We start from the raw sequence: 23,739 nt of genomic DNA, 5'->3' as shown, positions 1-23,739 counted from the left end.
CTATTTATTTAAATGTTTTGGGGGGGATTTTTTTTTTTTTTTTTGGTGAGGAAATCCATCGACAAGTCAATCCATTAAACATCACTGCTCAGCTGGCTCCCAACCAGCTCTGCTGAGAAAATAGAAATGGCCAAAGTGGTGGGGGGGGGGGGGGTACAAGCTAGGCATTTTTGAGAAGGGTGGGGACAAACTGGAATGGCTGATCTGGAATGCCAGCGCCCAGATTTTGCCAAGAGACCCAGTTAGAATCCACGGATGCAACACAGAGAAGCTGGAGCAAAGCTGAAGCAAGCAGTTGCCTTTGATATGTAGGCAAGTCGGGATGTGAGGCTGCTGGCTGTCAGGTTCTGCGTTGCTGCCCTGCGTCACCGTGCTCTGATTTGCACGCTTGCCCATCCACGTGTGTTTGTGAGCTGGTTTTGAAGGCAACCTTTAAAAGCTGTAGTTAAAATTTGATGTGGTTAAAAACTTCCCTTACAGCTCCGAGATAGCGGGATGCTGGGGAAAGTGTTTTTCTCTGCACAAGCTGCTGCTTTCATCTTTCTCAGCTCTGCTACCTGCTGGCGTGAGGCTGAGAGCTGATGTCAGAGGTGGTGAAAAGTGGAAGCCCCAGCCCAGCACCCTTTGGGTCGTAGTGTGCTGGGCTGTGCTGTGCTCAAATCAAATGCAGCACTGCTGCAGAGGGCAGGACCTGCTCTTTGGGCTATCACCCTCTGCATGCTGTTGCAGAGGCAGCTCCTAGCTGCTCAGCCCATCCCAGCCTGGATTCCAGGTGCTGTACTTCAGGTGAATGCAGCAGAGACAAATGTGAAGTTATGACCCCATTTATTTTCTTTGTTTGGCTTCGTTTTCCTTTCCCCAGCTCCAGCATGGAGTTCCCTACGTGCCCCTTCATGCTGATCTGCTGCTGTTGGTCTTGTGGGCTGGGACTTTTGCCTGACTCAGCGGGGCTGGGGGATGAATCATAGAATCACAGAACCATTAAGGCTGGAAACGACCTCTCAGATCCCCAAGCCCAACCCACCCCACTGTCCCCACTGCCCACGTCCCTCAGTGCCACATCCCCACAGCTCTGGGACACCTCCAGGGATGGGGACTCCCCCACCTCCCCTGCATCACTCTTTTGGAGCAGAAATTGTTCCTAATGTCCCACCTGAACCTCCCCTGGTGCAACTTGAGACCATCCCCTCTCATCCTATCGCTGCTACTTGGGAACAGAGGGACTGGTGTCTGATCTGAAGCAGGATAGAGCTCAGCTCCCTTCTACTCTACTAGAGGAAAACTGCCTTAATGCAGGCTTTGGAATCAGCAAGAAAATCCCAATGACCTCTTAGCTTGCATCCTTTGGAAGTCCGCTTCTGCACCTGACAAGCGACGGGGAGCTGAGGCCCTATCCTGAGCCCAGGACGTTGTCATTCACGAATGTATTTTACTCCCTGGTGACAAAACACGGTGGCTCTGAGCATTGGGCTGCTTTCTGGCAGCTCTCTGAGCTGTGCCGTCCTATTAAATCCCAGCAAATTTCTCCCGTTGCGCCCGATCCCCAGCACAATGAAGCCTAACAAAAGCTTGTGCCAGAGCGAATCGCCGTCTTCGCGAGGTTTGGTTTTCAGTTGTGCTCTGTTGGTTTTAGGTCCATTGTGTTCCAGCTCCCAGCCTTTAGTTCAGCGCTGCTAAAATATCGTGATCCCGTGCAAAGCAGAGAGCGTGGAGAGTGCACAGGGAGGAGAGCACTGAGCCTGCCTGGCTTTTGTTTTCATGATTTCTATAAATATTTTGATATTTACGTGATAAATATTTTCCAGAGAGAGACTCCAGGAGCTTGGATACCAAAGCAGGGAGGTTACCCGTTCTCAAGAAGTTGTACACTTGAGGGTGTACTTTAGGGCTTTAATGGTGGGGTGTAGAGGGAGATATATCATTTAAGTTGGATCATGGAAAATGCGGTCAGCCCAACCTTACGTCCATGCAAGCAGCCCGCAAGCAGCAGTCACACTGCCTGGTGCAGCGGGGTGGAATGATGCTCTCCGTGTGCCATAAGGACTCGAGGAAAAGCAAGGGCACTGGGTTGAAAGCTGCTCTGTGCTCCACGTCGTGCAGGGCTGGGAGGTTTCTCAGGGGGAGGCTGGTCCGTGGGGAGCAGCTTGGCTCAGCACAGCATTGGGCTGTAATTAGTGGTTAGGGACTGAAGGGCTGCAGTACATGTGTATGTAGTTTGGTGTAGAATTGTCTGAGTTGGAAGGGACCCTAAAGGCCGTCTGCTCGCACTGCCTGCGCTGAGCAGGGACACCCACAGCTCCATCAGTGCTCACAGCCCCGTTCCCTGACCTTGGCTGCCCGCAGGGATGGGGCAGCACCAGCTCTCTGTGCAGCCTGAGCCACTGCCTCACCGCCCTGAGCGCGAAGAACTTCTTCCTTAGCTCCGATCCGAATCTGCCCTCTGTTAGTTTTAACCCATATCCCCTTGTCCTGTCACAACAGACTGCTGAAGAGTCTGTCCCCTTCTTTCTCACAGCCCCTTTAGATACTGAAAGCTGCTATTGGGTCTGGCCTTGCTGCTTTGGATGCAGCCCAGGGTACAGTTGGCTTTCTGGGCTGTGAGGGCACGTTGCCCAGCTGCCAGCCAGCGGTACCCCCAGGTCCTTTTCAGCAGGGCTGTGCTCCATCCTTTCATCCCCCAGCTTGTGCTGGCAGTGAGAGTCGCTATGACCCAGGTGCAGCCCTTGCACTTAGCTTTGGTGAACCGCCTCCCCCCTTCCTGCTGTGTTTGCTGATGCCATGAAGGTGTGCTCACATGGCCTGGGAGGATTTTCCTGTGGCAGAGGGAGGAAGGAAGCCTTCATTCTGCTCTGCCAACTGAAGCAAATGCCACAGAGATGCGAGGAGCGCTGCTCCATCCCCTCCCAGCAGCAGGCTGAAACCCAGCGGCTGTGAAAAAAGAGAAAGAAAAGGGCTTGGCAGGATCAGGGGAGAGAAGTCACTGTGCTGGGGGCCTGAAAAGAGCCCTGGTTACATTGCTGTGGGAAGATTAATGGTGGGCTTCTCTTTCTTTTCTTGTTTTTAAAGCCGCAGAGGGGGGGGGATGTGAGTTTGCTTTTCGCACCTTGCATGCCTGGGGCCCAGCAAATGCTGCTGGTTGCACTCCTGGTTCTGGTATGGCTTATTCCTCCCTTCCTGGTTACATCTGAAAGCTTCAGAGCAAGAAAAAACACACCGAAGCAGCATAAACACTGCTCTGCATGCCTTGCAGGAGCCTGGGTGTAGCAAGGGGCTGCCAGCAGTGGCAGAGCATAGCGAGGACCGTTGTGGCAGTGCTGCTTCTCAATCTCAGTCTCTTTTGAAGAAATGCTTTTACAGCCCTTCCTCTTATCCACCCTGGGGGCATCACGCTCCAGCTGGGCTTCCATCGTCTGCTCTGCTCGGCTGTTTGTGGTGTCACGCGTCCCTGTCGTTGCCCAGGGCCATACAGGGCTGTGCTTAGTGTAGGCACGCTTTAATCTTCTCTTTTTTTAGGATTTTCCTTAAATAGCAGCACCTTCAGGAGCTCAGTCCATGCCCTTATCACGTGCAGCTGATGCAGCACCTTGGCTCTGCCCATCCATGGGTGTAGCAGGGGCATCCAGGTGATGCTACACGTGGGAAGGCACCCGAGGAAGCATGGGGGCATCCATCCACCTGCCCCTACGTGAGCCAGCACGCATGATGGCAGTGCTGCTACAGGCTCAACTCAACCAGAACAAGGGACAAATGAACCTGACCTACATCTGAAAAGACCCACGGCTCTCAGCTCTGTGTGCCCTCAAAATCCGTGCTCTGGAGGCAATGTGGAGAGCAGTTTCACTGCTCCCAGGGCTGGGAAATAGCTGCTTATTTAGAACAGCCGTCCCGTAACCCATTCCTGGCTGCGAGGCTTGCTTTGACCCACAGCCTGACCCCCTGTTTGCAGCACCAGGTATCCTGCAAAGCCACCCTGCCTTAGGGCTTGTTCCTGCTGTTTGGCCCCAAGGAGAAATGTGTTGTCCTGAATCTCATCGGTTCCTGCAGCCCCTAGGGAAATCACACTTGGAAACTCCAGGCAGGGCAGAGGCAGCCCTCACTGCAGGACCTCCACCACAATGCTCTTTTGCATCAGTGTATGTCCTCACCAGGGCATGGAAGGAGCTCTTTGGGATCTATGCAAGGTATGGGGCCTCCCACCCTCTTCACATCCTCACTGCAGGGTCACCACACCCCTAAAAATCCCCCAGGGCACCTGCATTGCCCAGCTCTTGGCTCCCATATGCTCTCCCATTGCCAGACCCATCCCTTGCTCAGGAGCTGGGAATGGTTCCGTCCCTTTTGCAGAGGGATGGGACCAGCTCTGCTGGCGCAGCCGGCCCGTTGCCATGGCAGTGGCAGCCCCGTGCTCCTGCAGGATATTGCTTTCTTCCAGCTTCCATCTCGGGGATGTGCAGCGCATACCAAGTGCTCTGGCTCTGCTCCGTCCCACCGGGGCTGGGAACTGCTCTGCAGCACACAGGGAGGAGGTTGGGCTCCCTGCCTCGTTCCCACGGCTGGAGAACCCCAGCTCTTCATATCCACTGCTCCTCATCCTCTGGGTCTTTATGCGCCATCCCTCCTGGTTCTTATTTCCTCCATGTTTTTGCAATTAGGAAATCCAGACCGTGCGGATGAAGGGGTAAATTGTGGGGTTTAAGGCTTTGGGAGGCAATGGGGGTGATTTCAGTTGTGGTCCTATTGTTGAAGCTGCTGGTGTTATCCATGCTGGGATATCCAGGCTGATAGCCTAAGGTGAGCATTGTCACAGCCAGGCAGGGGGCTGGGACCATGTTGTAGAACCACAGAATCCTTAAGCTTGGAAAAAAACACTAAGATCACCGAGTCCAACCCCCAACCCATCCCCCTGTGCCCACTGACCATGTCCCTCAGTGCCACATCCTGCTCCATTCCTGCCCCTGCCTCCTTTATCTCAGCAACCAAGGCTTGAAATCCCTGCAAAACCAGGAGGGGGAGAGGAATGAGTTCTCTCTATGGGGAACCGTGGGCTCCCTTCCCTGTAAGAGGATGAGAGTTGATGACGTTGGTGACATCCCACAATGGCAACAAGGTCCCATCCGTGACAACATTGCGGAGCAGCCATAGGTTAGGCTGCATTCTTCTGTCTTCAGGGATGGTTCCTCATTGCCAAAGCTGCTCTTGTCATCTTTTCTCCTCCCCTCAGTTGCCCCACGCTGGGATTTCATTGTGTTTATGCCCATGGGGTCCTCCCAAGCATGGTTACCACTTGCAGTACTGCTGCACCTTCCCACAGCCAGCCCTGAGAACCACCTGCTCAGGCTAATGGGGCTTAAAAATCAGCTGTAATTGCACTAAATAACTTCAACTCTCCGTGCAATCAGGGGTCCCATTTTCAACTTGTGCACATGTAAAAAGATGTCGGCGTCTTTTGTTTTCTTGGGGACGAGGATTTTCTTGGTAGCTTAAATTCCCATCTCATGCAGCTCTACAGAGAGATGCCCGTGGCTTGGGGAGTGCGTGAGAAGCCCTGGCGTTGCACTTGGATGTCCTGTGCTGGGTGCAGCTGTGCAGTGAGGCCTTTCTGGCAGCCCTGGTACACTCAGAGCATCAGGGAAGAGTGATGAGATGTCTGTGCCCAAGGACATCGGGTTGGAGAGGGACCCAAAATAGCTCGAGACATGAGAAGAGTTGTGGGGGGGAAAAAAAAAAGCACCAACCTGTAATAACTTCTCCAGAAGTGCTATATATAGTGACACAGGCTGAGCAGATGGATGGAACGAGGGAGCAGCTCTCGGGTGTTGAGAGGGAGCAAACCCAGACCTCCCTGAACTGGGAGAAGCAGGCCGAGCTCCCAGCTGCACAGTGTGGCATAGTTTCCCCTGCTTCCTTGGGACCTGCAGAATAGAAATAGAATGGATTTTCTCCTTGGGCAGGAAAGTGAAAAGATCACTAAAATCGACAAGCCCAATCCAGGCCACCTCCACCGTGCCCACTGCCCACATCCCTCTGTGCCACATCCCCGTGGGACACCTCCAGGAGCAGGGGCTCCACCACTGCCTTTCCTGCCCCAGCTCCTGGGCAATCATTTGAAATCTTCACTTTGAACTTGATAGGTAGCCCTTTTTTCTGTTCGTCTTTTGTGTCATGCAGGGATTTGATGCTCTGGCAGTGATTTTGGAAGGCAGAGCTCACCTTCAGCTGCTCTGTGCCTGCTCACTGATGCTCTCCATCTCCTCACAGGTTATCCTCAAGGACCTGGAAGTGCTGGCTGAGATTGCCTCTTCTCCAGCAGGACAGACAGAGGGATATGGCCCCTCCGAGGCTGCAGAGCCACGACCCAGCCAGGTGGAGCTCCATGTCCCCATCCGGAACAGCCAGCTGAGCTCCTCAGGTACATGCCCTGCACTGCACTCTGTGGCTGAATGGTAGGCTAGGGCTGTCTGTGTTACTTTGGTCTTTCTCCTCGCTCGCCTTCTGGGGTAAGAACACAATTAGCAGCAAGATTATAGGATTGTTACAATTGAAAAAGAGCTCTCAGATCCCCAAGCCCAACTCACTCCAGCATGCCCTCTGCCCATGTCCCTCAGTGCCACATCCCCACGGCTCTGGGACACCTCCAGGAATGATGACTCCCCACATCCCTGGGCAGATGCTGCAGAGCCTGGTGCAGAAGGATGTTGTCATTGCCCTGGGTGCCAGCCTGTCTTCTCACAAGAGCCCTCCGAGCCCCTAGAAGAAGCTCAGGATGGGTGCTCACTGTAAGCCCAGGTGCCCAGCACACACAGCCCCTCTGTGCCTGTGATGCAGCACATTGCTGGCTCGTGGCTGCATGTGCTGAATGCAAACTGTGGCGTTGCTGTGAGCGCTGTGGAGACCACGGAGGAGAGATGCAGAAGGACAGTCCTGTTGTTTGGACAGCGGGGGAAAAAACCCTTCATTAATCATCCCGGCGCATTGGGCAGCTTTTTCCACCTCCCCCCCGTCTGTGGCTCATCCTCCACTATTCGTTGGCTGCCCCTTCTCCTCGGCTGCTGCTTCTGCTGCTGCTATTTCGGAGCCTCCCCGTTGTGCTCCCCACGCCAGGTCTGCCTGGCCAAAGGCACATTTCATGTCAGCTGTGGATTGTAAACTCAGAGCAGAGCCAAGGCAGCCTCTCCCTGCGCAGCAGAACCAGCGCCGCAGCCGTGCGTTCTGCTCCCTGCATTTGTTTTCTTTGAAGAACGCCGATTATTTCCCCCCTCCTTGGTCTGCAGCAGAAAGCAGCCAGGTTTTAGCAATCCATGGGCTGCCCAGGGTTGGTTTTCCTGCAGCTCTGCCTGCCTGGTACATGCAGGATAGAGGGAGGGGGTGACTTGCCACCGATGTGCCGGTGTCACGGATGAGCCCGCACGGGTGGAGCAGCCCCACGGTGCTGCCAAAGGGCTGCAGTTCAGCTCACACCGATGGCTGTCTGAGGTTTCCTTCCTTGTGGATTATCTAAAAATAGCAGGCTGCATGGCGTGCGGCCGAACGGCTGCCGTGGCCCCTCAGCTCTCTGGAAAAGCAACTTGGCTTCGGTTCTGCAAGTGGAACGCTGAAAAGGAGTCTGGTGCTGCTCTCTGTGTTCAGCAGAGCTGCTGCAGCCAGAGCTCCAGCTCTGCGAAGCCACAGGGGTTGTGATGCATTCTGCTTTGGTCACCTGGTTTGCTTTCTTCTTCTTTAGAAAGGTTCCCAAGGTTGAGCTTTGCACATGCATTGGCTTTTACCCAAAGGTGGATGCTCCCCAGTTCAGCAAATGGGATGTGGGCTGTGCAGGGGTCACAGAAGGGCTGGGAGCCTCCTGCGCCGTGGTGGGAAAGTGGGGGCTCTTTGAAACAGCTCTTTTTGCTGAAGGGTTGTTTTGGTGGGGGTGTTCTTGGGGTTTGGAAGAAAACCAGTAGAAATCCCTACACCTGAACGTGGTGCTGGTGTAACGGTGGGCGATTAGAGGGAGCAAAGCCAAAGTGGCACTGAGGAGCTCGGTGTGACTGTGTGACTGCACCAGTGGGACAGGCACTGTTTTGTACTGGAGTGGACAGGAGCAGACCTTCCCAGGCAGTTCTGTGTCATGTTTTGGCTTGGAGCTCTTTGTGGAAGCAGGATGCCATCGCACTACCAACACTGGATGGGAGGCCACAGAGTTCTGGTGCTTCCCCCTGGGGGTCACCCTATTGCCTTCATGCCCTCATTGGGAGGAAGACTGAGTAACCCTGGGTCTGCTTCTGTCCTACATCCCAGCTCGCAGCTCTGCAGGTGGGTGAGGGTGGCCATCTCCAGCCCTTGCTTGGGCAGCAGCTCTCCCCACAGAGTCAGCAGGGGAGGCAGAAGGGACCCACGCCACGCCGCGGGCTTCCCCCACTTCCTCTCTCACCCTTTCTTCCTTTGGGATGTGTTTATGCAGTTGTTTCCCTGCCATTCACTCGGGTTTCCTTCAGATGCTGGGTGATTAGTCAGGAAAACGGTGTCCCACTTCCGCAGCCCGTTCCCAGCTCGGAGTTTTATTTAGCTGCTTTGTTCTCCCATTACATAAGGTCAGCTGCCCTCCGACAGCTTCTCCTGGCACAATGAGGTGAGAAGGGGTGTGTGGGAGTCCAGGCAGGCCTCCTCCTGCCTGCGTGGGGCAGCTGAGCCTTCTGCGGTCCCTCTGTTACCTTCTGCCTTCCCTTCTGCCTGCTTTTCCCAGGGCCCCGTGGAGGTGTAGCTGGAGAAAACCAGAGGGAAAGCCGTGCGTTTTCTCATTGCCACGTCTCCCATTTGCCATCTCAAGTGTGTCAAGTGCTGCTGGAGCATCCCTGATGTAGAGGTAGATGGTGAGCCGTGCATCAGATGCCCTGTTTGGTGACCCTGGGTGGCAGATCCCAATGACAGGAGCTGCAGAAACAAGCCTGGGGCTGGCACTTCTTTGGGGTGACAGTCCAAGCACCCATCTGGCTTCTTAGCAGCTTTACTTCAGGGGTGTTCTGCACCAAAGTCAGGTACAAGCAGCAGATGGCCCACAAGCGGTTGCCACCATGGTTAGCACTGGTGCAAGCCCTGCAGCCTACTTCTTCAGCTCAGTTCTGCACAGTTGGAGGGCAGCCCCTCCAAAAGGCTGCCAGCCCCAGCAGCTCCGTGCGCACATCCCTTCCTGTCTGCACAGAGCAGCACCACGACCCTTTGTTCTGCAGGAGGCACCTTCCTCTCCCTGCAGTCCCTCCTGCCTGGCTTCCTGCCGGAGGTGGTGGGGACACCGACGTGCCCTCAGAGCACATCACACCAGAGGATGTTTATGGGGAGGCTGACTTCATACGTGGGTGTGCTAACACGCTTGAGGTCATTAGTTTCAACCAGTGGCGCTCAGGATTCTGTGGATTACTTCTGAGCAGCCTGCTAAGAATCCCTGAGAAACGTGGTCTGCTTTGTTCAGGCACTGATGGGAAGGTGATGAGTGCTGTGCCACCACCTGGGCTTCTCTCTGTCCCTCTTGGTCAGTGCAAAGCAAAACCCGTCCGTGCTCATCCTGTATTAAATGCCAGGATGCAGCAGATGCCAGCAAATGGAGCACTTACTCTCAAAGGAACTGATTTGCAGGCAGGTTTCAAGGGATCAGGAGCATGAAAGCAGGGAGTAAATGAGGGATCTGAGTGCTCTCAGCTCAGCACCCTGAAAAGGATGAGGGTCCCCTAATGACAGCCTGAAAGACAGCAGGAAAAGCCTCACTGGGCATCCAGATGTGCCTCCTCCCCTGCCCATCAGCCATGGGGTGATGCCAGCTGTCTGCTATGCCTGCAGCAGGGCACGGACAGGGCACTGCTGTCCCCCACCAGGAACCTCTTAATGCTGAGCCATGTGCTGAGGTCTCCCAAATAGCAAAGAAGGCAGTGGTGGCTGCATGAGGAGCAGTGCAGGAGCAGGCAGAGCACAACCAGGGCCAAGCACCATCAGTACTTTCAGAGTGTTCCTTCCCTCAGCAGCATCCTGTGCTTTGGAGAGGGCTGAGCTGACGTCTCTCAGAGCCCAGCTGAGCTGCCGACACTCTCGCATCTGTTTCCAGCTACGCCCCATGCTGGGTTTTGCAGGGGGAGTCTGCCTTTATTTCATTTATTTTTTTTACAGCTCTATTTTTATCCTGCTCTGCGAGGCTTTGCTCCGATTGAAAACATCCTAGGGAAGGGAAGGAAGGGAAGAAGGCTGCTGGGGGAGGTACACAGCAGATTCCCACGTCTCTACGTGGGGCTGTGCTGAGCTCCGTGGGGCCAGGGCCAGACTGGGGCCAGCTGCATGCAGGGGTAGCCCAGGGAGGTCAGTGTTGGACGTGTGAGCCCCGAGGGAATGGTTGGGATGCTGGGCTCCAGCAGCCCCATCCACACACAGGGCATGGCAGTGGGATGCAAGAGGAGCTGCTCTGTCTGGATGCTGGAAATGTTGCTGGAGGCAACGCTTCCTCCCAGACCCTTGATCATACAAAGCGTTTGGTGAGCGAGGAAGCAGTCTCCAGTTACCCTTTTTATGGGAATGAAGACGCAGCACCCACTCTGCAGTGCTCCTTGCCAGCTCCCAGCCTCTCCCCCCCCCCCCCATCTCCCAGTCTGGGTCTGCACTGAAATTGCCTCAATTACAACATGAAGTCAATCACTGCAGCTAAACCAGCACCAGTGTCCTGGTGGGCGCTCATTAAACAGCTTCTGCTGCTTCAGAAAGGAATCAGTTCTGGTCAGATCACACTTAAATTTGGTTTCATTGGAGTTAAGCAAGTCCGCGCTGGTTTTAATTAAGCCCAGTTTGAAACCAATTATGGGAAATGAGCGGAACTTGTGACGGTGAAGTTTGGTGCTTAGTGGCTGATGTAGGCAAATCCAATGCCTGAGCGTTTGAGGATGCTTTGGCACTGCAGGTTTGGAGCCTGCTCCATCTGCCAGGCAGCCAGGTGGCTTGAAGGAAGCAGGCTGCGTGACAATATATATTTATAAGGCCCTTAATATGGATTCCTAATTGCCTGTCTCTTTTGATTTATAACACAGCTGTGGGAGCACACCAGCAGTGCGGTGAGCCTGGGTGCTGCAGGAGCCCATTGCCAGGCTGGGAGCTTCCCTTGGGTGAGGTTTGCTGCTTTCCAGCTCAGGGAGGTACTGGGGGGCTCTTTGTGTAATAGCATCAATGGATACTTCGAGGGGAGAAAAATTGCTTTGGGTGTCACTCTGAGCATCAAAACTCAACTGTAGTTGGGAGCAGTCAGTGAATCACAGGATCATTAAGGTTGGAAAAGACCACAGATCCCCCAAGCCCAACCCAAGCCCACCCCCACTATTCCCACTGCCCGTGTCCCTCAGTGCCACATCCCCACGGCTCTGGGACACCTCCAGAGATGGGGACTCCCCCACCTCTTGGGCAGCTGTGCCATCACTGCTCTTTCGGGGCAGAAATTGTTCCCACCTGCAGATCCAACCAGCGCCTGCGTTCAGTTCTATTGCAGACAAAAAATTGCCTTATGTTCCTATCACAGCTGATCCCAGGCTGAGCTCTCTCATTGCTCTGAGCAGGGATCTTCCTCCTGCTCCTCCTCGGTACCAACCAAACCTCCGGCAGCCCCGCTCATGCTGCGTTCACAGCCGATCTGTCAGGTTACAAATCTGCAAAGTCTCACTCTAGGGGAAGGGGGAGAGGTGCAAGCTTCAATGAACCGAGCCACAGTTTTCGTCACACCTCTCTGCTCGTCTCTCGTGCTGCATGGAAACACTGAAAGCTGCTCACACAGATCTCCCACGCCGGATCTCGGTGCGCTGAGCCATAACCCATGGGGCCACAGGCTGAGATTAAAGAGCCATGGGATGTGGCACTGAGGGATGTGCTCATCGGGCATGGTTGGGGTGGGCTGAGGTTGGACTTGGGGGTTTGAGAGAGCTTTTCCCACCCGAGTGGCTCTGTGAGTCTGAGATGTGTTGTGTTATTGGCTTCCAACCGCCACCACTGGGAGTTATGAGACGAAGCGGTGAGTCTGAAAGATGCAGAGGGTCCGATGGCAGATCCACTGTGCTGCAGCCCATGCACCAAGGGGGGGGGGCAGAGACATAACAGGGGAGTCCTGAGGATGGAGGGACTCGAAGGGACAGAGCTTCCCCTGGATGGGTTCCAGCCTCAGTGCATTGGGTCTGGTGCAGGACTGCCCCATGTGCGGCTGTTCCCGTTTGCAAGCACTGGTGAGAAGTGCTAACAGCTGAAGCAGGGACACGCCGGGCACGGCTGTGGTTTCACTCTGGGTGATCCATGCCTGGAAACAATCACACCTTTGTTTCGGAGCACATTGTCTCAGCAGTGTAATATTTTTGCCCAGATCAGCTTACCTGCAGCTGAGGGGAAACACGATGCTGTGACTCACACTTGTGCTCGGGGAGAGGCCTGCCTCAAAGCACGGCTCAGGGCTTCAGCTGTACTGGGGAAGGGGATCCCATGGGAAGGAGGCACCCGTTCCTTCACAGCAGGTTTTGCTCCATCCTTTTGGATGCCCGCATCTGCACCTCCCCGTATGGCTGCCATCAGTGCAGTGGGAATCAGCCCAGCGACTTTTCCATCAGCCCAGGCTTCGGCTGCCTGATTGCCTTTTTAATTGGCTGTTCCGTGCTCTGCTGAATCCCGACAGAAGCAGACACCACTCATAAATCAAACTGCACACGTCTCCACTGGAGCCCAATGGGAGCCCTGACCATGTCGGGCTGTGCACAGCCTCACTGTGCTTCTCCACTTGTAGGGGATGTTAAGGGAGAGCCCTGCAAACAGCCACGGTGGTGCAGCTCACCCAGCATGCTGTGACCCTTTGTGATCCCATTGCCATCCTAATCCTCCAGCCCTGAGCCAGGATGCGTAAGGAGGAATCATGAAAGAGCCTTCCAGTCTGTAAGCTCGACTCCCTGCTGCATTGTGATTGGGCTTCTGTGCCCATCCTACCAGCCCTGGGGCATGGGGAGGTGACAGACCAAGTGGACCTGTGTCACCTGCAGCAGTATGGTGATCCAGGGCTGAAAATATGGCTTGGAGCACATCAGGGCTGTCTGCTTTGTGGAATGGCTTTACAAGTTTTGCCCAAAGATATGGGATTGTGCATTTACTTAGAGCTTGGGTACCCCTTCTGTCAGCTGCCAGAACTGGTGGGGTCTGTGGCCATCTCCCACAAAGCCCATTTCATCCCTGTGTGCTTGCTCAAGGCTGGAAATATGTCAGGATACTTCCCCTGGGATGGAGAGTGCTGGCTCTGCTCAGACTGAGGCTTGGAACTCCTGTTTCCACGAGTGCTCTGCCATATTTTAGGTGTCTGTGCACTGATTGAGACTGCTTTGGCCGACGTGTCCCATCTGCTCTTATTTCCTCCCCAGGACCTAAAGGCTTGGAGTGCTCTCCCTCCACCCCCACCATGAACTCCTACTTCTACAAGTTCATGATCAACCTGCTCAAGAGGTTCAGCAGCGAGCGGAAACTCCTGGAGATGAGAGGAGCCTTCATCATCAGGTCAGCCCCCAGCACTGCGTGGGCAGGGTGGGCTGGGGGAAGGGTCCAAGCTCCGTGCTCTCCTACATCACCAGCAGCCAGAAGTGGTTTCCACAAGCCTCCCTGGCTTGCTGGTAGTCAGTGCTGACGTTTCTAGAGCAAACAGACTTGCCTTTCGCATGTTGAGGCACCACCATATTTCTTGCTCCCAGCCCCCGAGGCAAAGTATCTCCCTATTAAATAGTGTTGTCAGATCCCGTTTGTGCTGAGAAGTGAGCAGAGCAGCAGGAGGAAGAGGGCAGGCTGTGGCTCAGGGTGCCAAATGGACCGAATTCTTCCACCTGGCTCGGCTCAGAGCACTGCAGATCAGCGTGGTTTCATTGTGCTTGCCTGGTGGAAGCTTCATTCCCCAACACAAGTGGGTTTTGCTTCCACTATTTAGGAGCTGCAGTTAGGCACCGAGGCTGGAAAACTGAGTGTTATGACAGCTGGCAGAGCGTCATCTTGAATGCAATGAAATCTGGGGCAAGGGAGACAAATTCCTCGACTCGCTTCAAAATAATGGACTTAGCAATCAAGGCAAGGCAAGGTCGAGGAAAAATCTGCAAGGATGTTGGTGAGAGGGGGCAGGACTGGGGTTCTCTCCTCCCTTGGTTTTGGTGTGATGGCATCAAGTTGTGCCCAGGTGCACTCCAGTAGGAGAAGAGAGCTGCTCCTCCAAAGTGTGTGAGCTTCACCACTGCGAGCTGTGATCAGAAAATAAAGTGTGTAGAGCTCCCAGTCTGCTAAGCCAGGCTGGGTCCTGTCTAAGGCTCACCATAATGCTTTGTGCCCAAGCCTTTGGGCAGCATGAATGAGTCTGGAAAGTTGCTACAGATCCCCTGGTTGGGCAGGGGCACATGTAAAAGCTCTCTCATATGACTGCCACTTCCAGTTCCCCCCTGCTTGCCATGCTGGAGGTGTGCTGGGAGCCCCACTCAGGCTGGTGCTACTCATGGTGACCCACACCCCGGGGTTTGGTTGTGCAAAAAATCCATGTTGGTGCAAAAAAAAGTCACGTTGTGGCTCACGTGTGCCCTGGGCTGGGGCCAAGGCAGCACTTCTGGGAAGGGTGAGGAGCCCCAGGCATTGCTGAGTAACTCTGAATCCTCCTGACGACAGCGCAAGTGCTGGCTTAACTGCATCGGGGTGAGGAAGATGGAAACAGAGCAGGAGTAGTTTTCCAGGACTCTCTGGAAAAGATTGATCTGCTGCCAGAGGGATCCACCAAATGCAGAGCCTCGCACTGCTATTTTTAGCTGCTTCCCAAATGAAAGCCATATGCGTCCTCCCGCGTTGCATCCCTCAGCTGTTGGGCACAGCGGGTGAGAAGCTGACCCCATGCTTCCACTTGGGAGATGTGGGGAGATTTCATCCCCCTGCCAGCAGGGATGGTGGAGCTGGGGCTGGGGCAGCAGGGAAGGGGATAAACCTGTTAGCTGAGGTAATGATTGCCAACCCAAGGATTAGTGCTCGATGGAAAGGGAAATGTTGCGCAGGGTTTACTGCCCACGCAGCATTTTTCCCCGTCACGTTGGCAGTGCTGGGCAAGCTGAGGTCTGTGAGGTCAAGCGGAGGGGCTGTGGTAAGGCACTTTGTTTTCCAACCCAGCTCAGGCTTGGGCATGTCTGGCTGCTGACTCCAGAAGGACTTTGGTCCCTGTCCCGATGAGCATTGGAGGCAGAGGTCGTGGCACACTGTGTGCCCAAAAGAGCTGGGATATGGGATCCTTGCTCTTCAGGGACACGGGGTCTGTGGGTGCACAGAGCTCACCCTGCCACCTGCCCTGGTGGCATCCAGCACTGCATGTATGGCATGCCCTTCCCTTCCCTTCCCTTCCCTTCCCTTCCCTTCCCTTCCCTTCCCTTCCCTTCCCTTCCCTTCCCTTCCCTTCCCTTCCCTTCCCTTCCTTTCCCTTCCCTGGGGAAGGGCCTGGCATGCAGAACGAGCATGTGGCTACAGCAGAGCATGAGACAGGAGGAAAGGGGAAGGGAAGCACCCAGGAAGGGGCTCCCTGGGGCTGCTTGGTGCACACCTGATTGCAGTGCCCCCTGACCTGGCTTTAAAGGGGATGTGCCAAGGGAGCTGCACTGCTGCCAATGGTGCTCATCTCCAGAGCTGAGAACCGTCTTGCCTTCAGAACTGGCTGCCCTGCCTCCTCTTTTCTACCAAAAGTAGCTCCAGAGTGGTTGTTGGAAGCAGATTCTGTGATTTCCTTCAGTGTTACCTCTCTGCTTGATGCAGAGCTGAGCCTTTCCCTCTAGCTCAGAGCAATCTGCCCCAGCTGGCATGCAGCACTGAAAGAGTCCCGGCCTCAGCAGAGCCCTTAAGCAAGAGGAAAACATCCCCATTCAGCTACTGGCCTCCTGATGCTGGTCTGGAACAGCAGAAAAATGCAGAGGAGCTTCCAAAGCATCACATGCCTTTTGGAGCCACATGGCCAGCCCCAAAGCAGAGGAACAGCCGCTGTGCCGGGGCTTGTCCAGGCAGCCAGCACAGAGGTTTCCAGGCTTCATTTAGTGCTCGCCTGTTGGTGGGATGCAGGGATGAAGCAAAAGGCTGAGCCCTGTCCCACAGCTCCCAGGTTCATTGCTGGGAGCGCAGGGCTGGTGACCCAGCAGTGTGGCTAAACAAGAAAACCCACAGGCTATGCAGTGGATGGAGATGATGCTCATGTGCAGGATGTGCTGCAGGGCAGGGTTTGGCTTTGGAGCCCTTTTTGGGAGCACCAGAGGCTGCCTGAGTCAGCACTGTGCTCCGACCGAGGCACAGGCACTGCCCAAGCTTGTCTTCCAGAGCTGGGGTGTGAAATCCCCGTGGTGCAGCAGCCTCCTCCTATGGGGTGCATGTAATGTGGTGGCCATTGGACAGAGATCCATCACCTTGGGTTTCCCTGGTTTCACCCTGGGGGACACCAGAACCCCATGGGGTTACGAGCTGATCCACTCTGCTGGAGCAGATGAGGTTATTTGGCCAATGTAGGGCATTAAGCTGTGAGTTGGAAAGTCCCAAGTTTCCCACTGGGCAGCAAGTTTGGGTAGGGAAGGGTTCACCTGCAGAACTCCACACCCTGCACCATCCTTAGGATCTCCAAGTCCCACTGTGATGGAGATCAGGTGCAGCTCTGCTTTGCTGAGGATGGGGATGCTTGGTTGCAAAGGAGGCAGGTAAAGGGACAACCATGGGTGTCAGCCTAGCACATCATGCTGGGCAGTGATTCCCATGGCCTGGGGACAGTCTCCTGTTTTGGAGCAGGGAGGGACTTCTGCCTCCACCCAACAACACAGAGGGGATGGAGATGCTGGGAACCCCATATGGGTCTGCACAGTTGTAAGGGAATGTTGAAACCACTGGGAGTCTGGGTTAGGGGTAGGGGTAGGGGTAGGGGTAGGGGTAGGGGTAGGGGTAGGGGTAGGGGTCGGGGTAGAGTCCTGCCATGCTGCCACCATCCACTGGCGATGCATCCTTACTCTGAGCCCACTGATGCTGGATGTTCCCATGCCCAGAAAATCCCTCTGTCCCCCCCTCCAGCATCAATGCCACGCGCAGAACAAAACCCGCGTTTGTCTCCGCCTGAACCATTCAGTTTGTCCTCAGCAAAGCTCAGGAAAAAATAGAAAGAAAAAAAAAAAAATGCAGCCCCTTTGATAAACTGTGATATGAACTCGGGTAAAATCCAAACAGCTGTGATCACTACAAGGGGAGCTTCTGTGTCGGGAGGCAGCGAGGCTGCGAAAACGCATCGCGCTGCCTGCCAGGATGCTCTCTGGCCGCCTGCCCTTTTGCTTTAATGAACTGTGCACTTTTTCCCCCTCCCTCCCCATTGCCTCGCAGGAAGGAATAACTGGAGAAAGCTGTTTAGGTTGTTTTTTTTTCCTCCGCTTTGCACAACTAAGAGCAGCCATCCCCAACTCCAGGCTTGCAGAGCAGCGCCAGGATGAGGCAGAAGGCCCAAGATGTGGGCTGTCCCCATCGCAGCACAAAGGTCCCCAGGTGCCAGCCACCAGCCCCTGTATGTGGGTCAGCCCCCACCCTGCCACCAGCTTTACATAAGAGCCATTAGCATGCTGGCGGCTTGCACACTTCCCAGCCCGTGGGGGTTGTTGGGAGCAATCTGTGCTGCACCCCTGCCCTTGGCTCTGCTTTCATTGCCCTGCAAGAGGAACCCGCTTCTCACGCACTAATTGGGGCAGGCCGGAGCTTTGCCATCAATGTGCTGTCCCCATTTCATCCCTGCAGGCAAACAGGTTTGATTGATCCTGATTTTCCTCCCTTGGGCTCGTTGCCTTGCACATCCCTGCCCGTTCCCCAAAACCTCCTCCATGCAGTTTGGCATCCAGCAGCAGCCATGGGAAGCCCTACTGGCAGCGATGGTAATCCGAACCAGCAGTGATGGGAATCCCAACCAGCAGTAATGGAAAGCCCTACCAGCAGTGATGGGAAGTCCTACTAGCAGTAATGGGAATCCCAACCAACAGTGATGGAGTGTCCTACCAGCAATGATGAGAATCCCAACCAACAGTGATGGGAAACCCTACCAGCAGTGATGGGAAGCCCTGCTGGTAACAATGGGAAGCCCTACTGGCACCTCACATACAGAGCATTGCTGGAAGCCCTACAAGCAGTGATGGGAAACCCTACTGGCAGTAATGGGAATCCCAGCCAGCAGTGATGGAATGCCCTACTGGCACCCCATGTACAGAGCATTGCTAGAAGCCCTAACAGCAGTGATAGGAATCCAAACCTGCAGTGATGGAAAGCCCTACCAGCAGTGATGGGAAGCCCTACTGGCACCTCACATACAGAGCATTGCTGGAAGCCCTACCAGCAGTGATGGGAAGCTCTATTGGTACCAATGAGAAGCCCTACCAGTAGCAGTGGGAAGCCCTACTGGCACCCCACATACAGAGCATTGCTGGAAGCCCTACCAGCAGCTCAGGCTTTGAGGTGGAGAAGATGGAAGATGTTGTGCCTGCTGGGTTGAAAGGAGGTGGGACATCCCTGTCCTGGAGTTCAGCTTCTGCAGCAGAGCATCCCGGTGGCTCAGGAAATGGGCTTTAAGCATCCTCTACTCCAAAGCTGCCTTGGGACCTGAGGAGCTGATGTGTTTTCCTGTAGAAAAATGGAAAACACATGTGAGCAGCAGTGCTGAGTGGGCTGGGACTCGTCAGGGTCAGCAAGAGTGTGGAGGGGAGGAAGGGGAAGTGTGCATAGGGGAGGAAAATCCTTACAAAACAGCCAAGTTCCTTCCAGGGGCAACTCCTAGGGGTTTCAGGTTCTCTGTCTCAATGCTTTCCCTGCAATCCCAGATTGGTGCACGGAGCATGGTGCACAGTGCAGGTCCTCAGCCATCACCAGGTGCACTTAGGTGGCACCTCAGGGACATGGGAGGGAGCATCCAACTGCTCTCATCTCACACGGGCCCACTGTGCAAAGCTGCTGGAGCACCTGGGGCTTCTAAACCAGCACACAGCTGCGGGTGTGATGCTTTCAGCTGACGTTCCGTAATGCAGAGCGCTCTCCGAGTTGCCTTGTTGGGATGGTGAGGGCTCCTCCAGAGCTGCCAGCTCCTCGAGTAAGTCAGTGCGTGGGAAGGAAGCACTTCCCTTCCTCCGAATGTGGGAGTGGTGATTGAATGAACAGTACAACACCCAGGGAAATTCCCATTTTGTTGGAGCGGGGACTGGAAGGAGCTGCAGGCAGCTCCCAGCCTGCCTGGGTCCTCATCGACCGCGGTGCCTCTAGGGCAGCAATCCGCTCCTTGGTCACAGATCCATGGGAAGGAATCAGAGTGCTTTTATTTCTCCTTCCATGGGAAAAGCAATGCAGAAGGTGAGCGCAGCCCCAGCTCCCACCTCAGCAATCTGTGCACGCCCCAAAGTGGAGCATCCTCCCCCAGCTCCCGGCGCAGCGCTGCGCCCGCTCCTTTAACCTATTTTATTGGCGGCGGAAAGAAATTACAGGGGGAGAAATAAGGCTCTTGTCAGTTTTCGTGAAAATTAGGCCACAGCTGTCAGCCTGAAAGGGAAGCACGCATCTCAAAGGAAAGATCTTCGGAGATGCCTTACGCATCTCCCACCCCCTGCCCTTCCTCCAAACCCTTCACGTGGAAGAGGAAAGAGGTGAAAACCCGAAAGCATCATCGTTGTATGTGTGCATGCCCTGGGGGTCAGCAGCTGCTGGGGCTGAGTCACTGCACTCTGCAGCACACACTGCAGCCAGGGTTTCTGTCCTGGCAGGCACATTGTGGCCAGAGCCAAGGTTTCAGCCCTGCCAGGCATGTGCCATAGGAGCCCTGCGAACACACGGTTGGGATCGTGCTGCCAGGTCCTGCTGCTGGTTTTACTGTCAGAGGGTTCACAAATCAGAAGGGATGCTGCAGGCTTTGTGGGGTGTTTTGCTTTCCTGCGGGCTCAGCGGGGGAAGAGCATCCTGGAGGTGCTCAGCTCAGCACCCTGGAGCTCTGCAGCCTGGTAATGTCATCTGTGGGTCACTGTGGGGTTCCTTGGGTGTGTGCTGGTGGGCATGTGCCCAGTGGCCTTCACCTGTAGCTGTCACATCCATGTAAAGGCTCAGCGATGCCTTGGGCTGAGCAGCCCATTAACTTCCCAAATTCAGTTATTTTTAGCTGCCAGCCCATCCCGGAGGACATCAACAGTCAATCACCTTCTGTGTGAACTCTTTCTCCATGGTGCAGCACTGTTTCTTGCTCCCAGATGGAGCTGTGGTGATCATGGGTCAAATGAGCAGCTGGAGGGTTGGAGATCTGCTTTGCAAACCACAGGTGACCTCTTCCAAGGGCACCATTGTGTTGGAGCTCATCAAGACATTGCACTGCCCATGTCTGAGGATGGACTGCTCCTTGCCAAACCCTTCCACAAGGATTGCAGGCTGGTGCTTGCCTTTGCTTTGCTGTTCCTTGGCTCTTCCAGTCGCTGGGGGTTCCCAAGTGGTGTGGCATCAAAGAGGAGCATCACAGGGAGGAAAGGGCTGAGGCTCCGTGCTTCATTTCCAAGCCCAGCAACTCACCTCTACCTCTGCGTGGTTCTGCCCATCTCCAGACCCAGCAAATGCAAGCAGAGAGGCTTCTGGGGAGGAACTGCAGAGATGCTCTGCTCCCCTTTGAGCCAAGGATCTCTCTGGATCCATTCCCATTGTAACCTCAATCCCGGTGCTTGGGAGCAGCAAGCAGCTCCACGTGCATGGAGCAGGCTGCATTTCACCTGCTGTTCTCAGGAAATGGGGATTGTGCAGTCACACAACGTGGTGTTATGGAGGCTCAGAGCAGAGCTGGCACGGCGGCGTGCAGCAGTTGTTGCACTAACGGCAGCAGGAGCACCGTGGGAGGGTTTTCTTGTTTGCAATGAAACACTCCACGCTTTTTCCTTTTGGAGCAGAAGCATCTCAGGGGTTGTCTGCAACTGCTCGAGATCCGGGGGCAGAGCCTGAGTGCCTCTTCCTGGCTGATCCTGCAGCTGAACGTGCCATGTTGGTGCCATGAGAGGAGAGCGGCACCCAGGGAAATGGGGCATCAGAGATGTAGCAATGTGGGAACATCTCATGGTGGTGGAGCACCAGCTGGGAAAAAAAAAAAAACACGAGGCTTTCCAGGTCTCCCCAAAATGCACTCGCAGCCTTTGATCACATGCTCTTACTCCTGGTTGACCTGACATCCTGAAAAGCAAGCCTTGATGCCCAGGGGCCTCCACGGTGAGACATCAAGGAGAGTCCAAAAGCCACATGAAAACAGAGGCAGCTGGCACCAATCCTGCTTGCTGCTCTCGCTGCCTCCGTGGCTCCAGCAGGCTCTGTGGCCATCCTGAGCGAGCCGGGACGGCTCCCAGCTCCACACTCATCCCCAACCAGGCCGTGCTTTAGGACGTCCAGCAGATGCTTCCAAAGCACCCAGGAATCTCCTATGTGAAGCATGATGAATTTTTTAAAGCACGAGCCGTCGTTGCAGTTGCCATGGTTTCCATTGCCCTGCAGCCAGATTCGGCAAAGGGGAGTGGGGAAGGGGGGAATGGAGAGCTGTGATTTCCATCTGGGTAAATGGAAAGCCATGATTTCCATCTGGATAAATGGAGAGCAGTGATTTCCATCCAGAAAAATGGAGGGCAGTGGTTTCCTTCTGGATAAATGGAGAGCAGTGATTTCCATTTGGTAAAATGGAGAGCCATGATTTCCACCCGAAAAAATGGTGATTTCCATCTGCACCATCACAGCAAGGGAAGGGGGATCCGGGAAACCACATCTTCACGACTTCCCCGTGTTCTCCTCCCTCTTCTCTCCCCATCCCATTTCTATCTGCACCCCAAAGGCTGCTCCTGCTGGGATCCTAAGGGATCCTAAGGGATCCCAGCTGTGGAGCTCCCTGGGATGCTGCTTTTCCTGGCAGGAATAGGATGAGGATGAGAGGAAGGGTAGCAAGGAGCCTTTGTAGAGGGGAAGGGAGTGCAGGAAGAGGAGGGTGGGAAGGAAGCACGGAGGGGCACTGCCTTGCTCTGGCATGGGCAGAGCTGACAAGTGGTCCCAAAGGGCTCCCCATCACCTTGGATGAGCCCAATTTCCAGGTGTTGTGTTGGCCCTACGTAGACTTGTGGCTCTGATCCCAGGAGAACTAGATTCCAGGGCTGCCCCACACCTTGCTTTTCTTCCCCTGGGGACAGGGTGGTGGCATTCACGGGGATGACATTTCAGGGCAATGAGCCGCGTCCCTGCATGGTCACAGCACTGCACAGGCAGCATCCCATTTAGCAGCAGGGGGATGGATGCGTGAGCTGCAGGCAGCGTGATCACCACCCGAGTTTTTAAGCTGTCGAGCTGCTAAAAAAAGCAAATCACACCTGGCTGTGTCTCTGCAGGAAAAGTGTCTGCCTGGGAAGTCGGTGGGAATCAGAGCAAAAGGTGATGGGGTGACCCGTAAGAGGGGAAGCTGAGGAGGAGGGAGCAGAGCTGCGGGTGCTGCTTGGTGCTCCCACAGCTGGGAGAGCAGGGCTTTGCGTCCTCCTCTGGGGCATATATACGTGGCTATATATATCTGGGCTATATTTATCCAGGCTGTGTATATTTGGGAATGGCTTGCAAGGGGCTGGGAATGGCACTGGGGCTCCCAGCTCTGCCTGCAGCCCCATCCCACCCTCAGCACCCCCCCGGCATCTCAGCCACCTGTCCCAGCCCTGCCCTCCTATGGGCACCGCGTTCCCCTCGCGCCGCTGGGATCCTCCTGGGGCCGTTCCTGTGCCACTCACTGGTGCTCAGCCTCAGCTGTCACAGCAGCTGTGGGGCCGGGCAGTTTTCCCCTCCAACCCACAGGGCCAGGGAGCAGTTTGGGGCAGGGATGTGGGGACAAGGGGACAACACAGCCCCAGCAGCACTGCAGAGCCAGCTCAGGGTCGGACCGCAGCGCCGAGTGGGTATGAACACTGCACCAGCTGCTCCCTTTCTTGCTAATCAAAAGCAGAAACATCCAGCTTCTATTTCTGGAAGGAGATCCCTCGGCTGCCCTACAACACTGGGACTGGGGGCAGCACTTCGGGGTCAGTTGGCACAGCAGCAGCGTTGTCCCTTCTGCTCACAGCAATGTCTGTTTGAGGCTGTTGCATTGCATGGAGCCACGGGGTGCTCTTGGGATGGGTTAACACAGCCCAGAAAGTGTTCATCCCCAGAGGACCCATTGTATTTTGGGGCACTGCTTTGGCATGCGTGGTCCAAGGGCATCAGTGGAGCTGTAGGCACCCCATAGCCAGAGCAGCTCCCAGTTTGGCTGCAGGCACTGCAGTTCATGGGCTGCTTGCCCTTTCCCCACTGTGCTCCAGGAGCTCCGTTGGCCGCGGGGAGGATGCTGAGCACATCTCCAGGGCTGCTCTCCCATCCCCATCCCTCCCTCACTGCCTCTCTCCCTCACACAGTCCCGTGCCCAGGCGGTGAGAACGCTTCATCCCATGAATGCAGCCCAGTTACGTAAGAATAATTGGGATAAATGAGCTTATTTATCACTGCCCGCTCCATTCTAACACAGGCCAGGGCGAAGGCTGGGTTTGGTTACGTAAACCCCACACAGAGCATCCCATTGTGAGGGCTGGGAGAGGAACTCAACAGGACCCAGAGCTGGGAGCACCCCTCTTTGGGGACAAAAACCCCATTTCTCAGTGCCCCGTCCAGTTTGGGTGTCCTCACGGATGCTGGTTTGGGTGTCCTCATGCA

At 55.1% G+C, this 23,739-nt stretch overlaps 1 protein-coding gene across 2 annotated transcripts in view; it reads left to right on the top strand.

Annotated features, from left to right (window-relative positions):
- Positions 1 to 23,739, top strand: part of VAC14 (VAC14 component of PIKFYVE complex) — a 51,748-nt gene that overhangs the window by 22,087 nt on the left and 5,922 nt on the right. Inside the window, exons 13-15 of one of the 2 annotated variants that reach the window (XM_031615440.2) lie at positions 6,259 to 6,409; positions 11,037 to 11,111; positions 13,383 to 13,515. In XM_031615440.2, the coding sequence (XP_031471300.2) occupies positions 6,259 to 6,409; positions 11,037 to 11,111; positions 13,383 to 13,515 (359 nt within the window). The remainder of the gene's footprint in view (positions 1 to 6,258; positions 6,410 to 11,036; positions 11,112 to 13,382; positions 13,516 to 23,739) is intronic. The other variant, XM_031615441.2, reaches the window with a different exon arrangement.

The sequence above is a fragment of the Phasianus colchicus genome, chromosome 13, assembly GCF_987193195.1.
Source record: "Phasianus colchicus chromosome 13, bPhaCol1.hap1.1, whole genome shotgun sequence".
NCBI lineage: Eukaryota > Metazoa > Chordata > Aves > Galliformes > Phasianidae > Phasianus > Phasianus colchicus.
The sequence above is the reverse complement of the archived record's forward strand: the minus strand, read 5'-3'. Positions and strand labels throughout refer to the sequence as shown.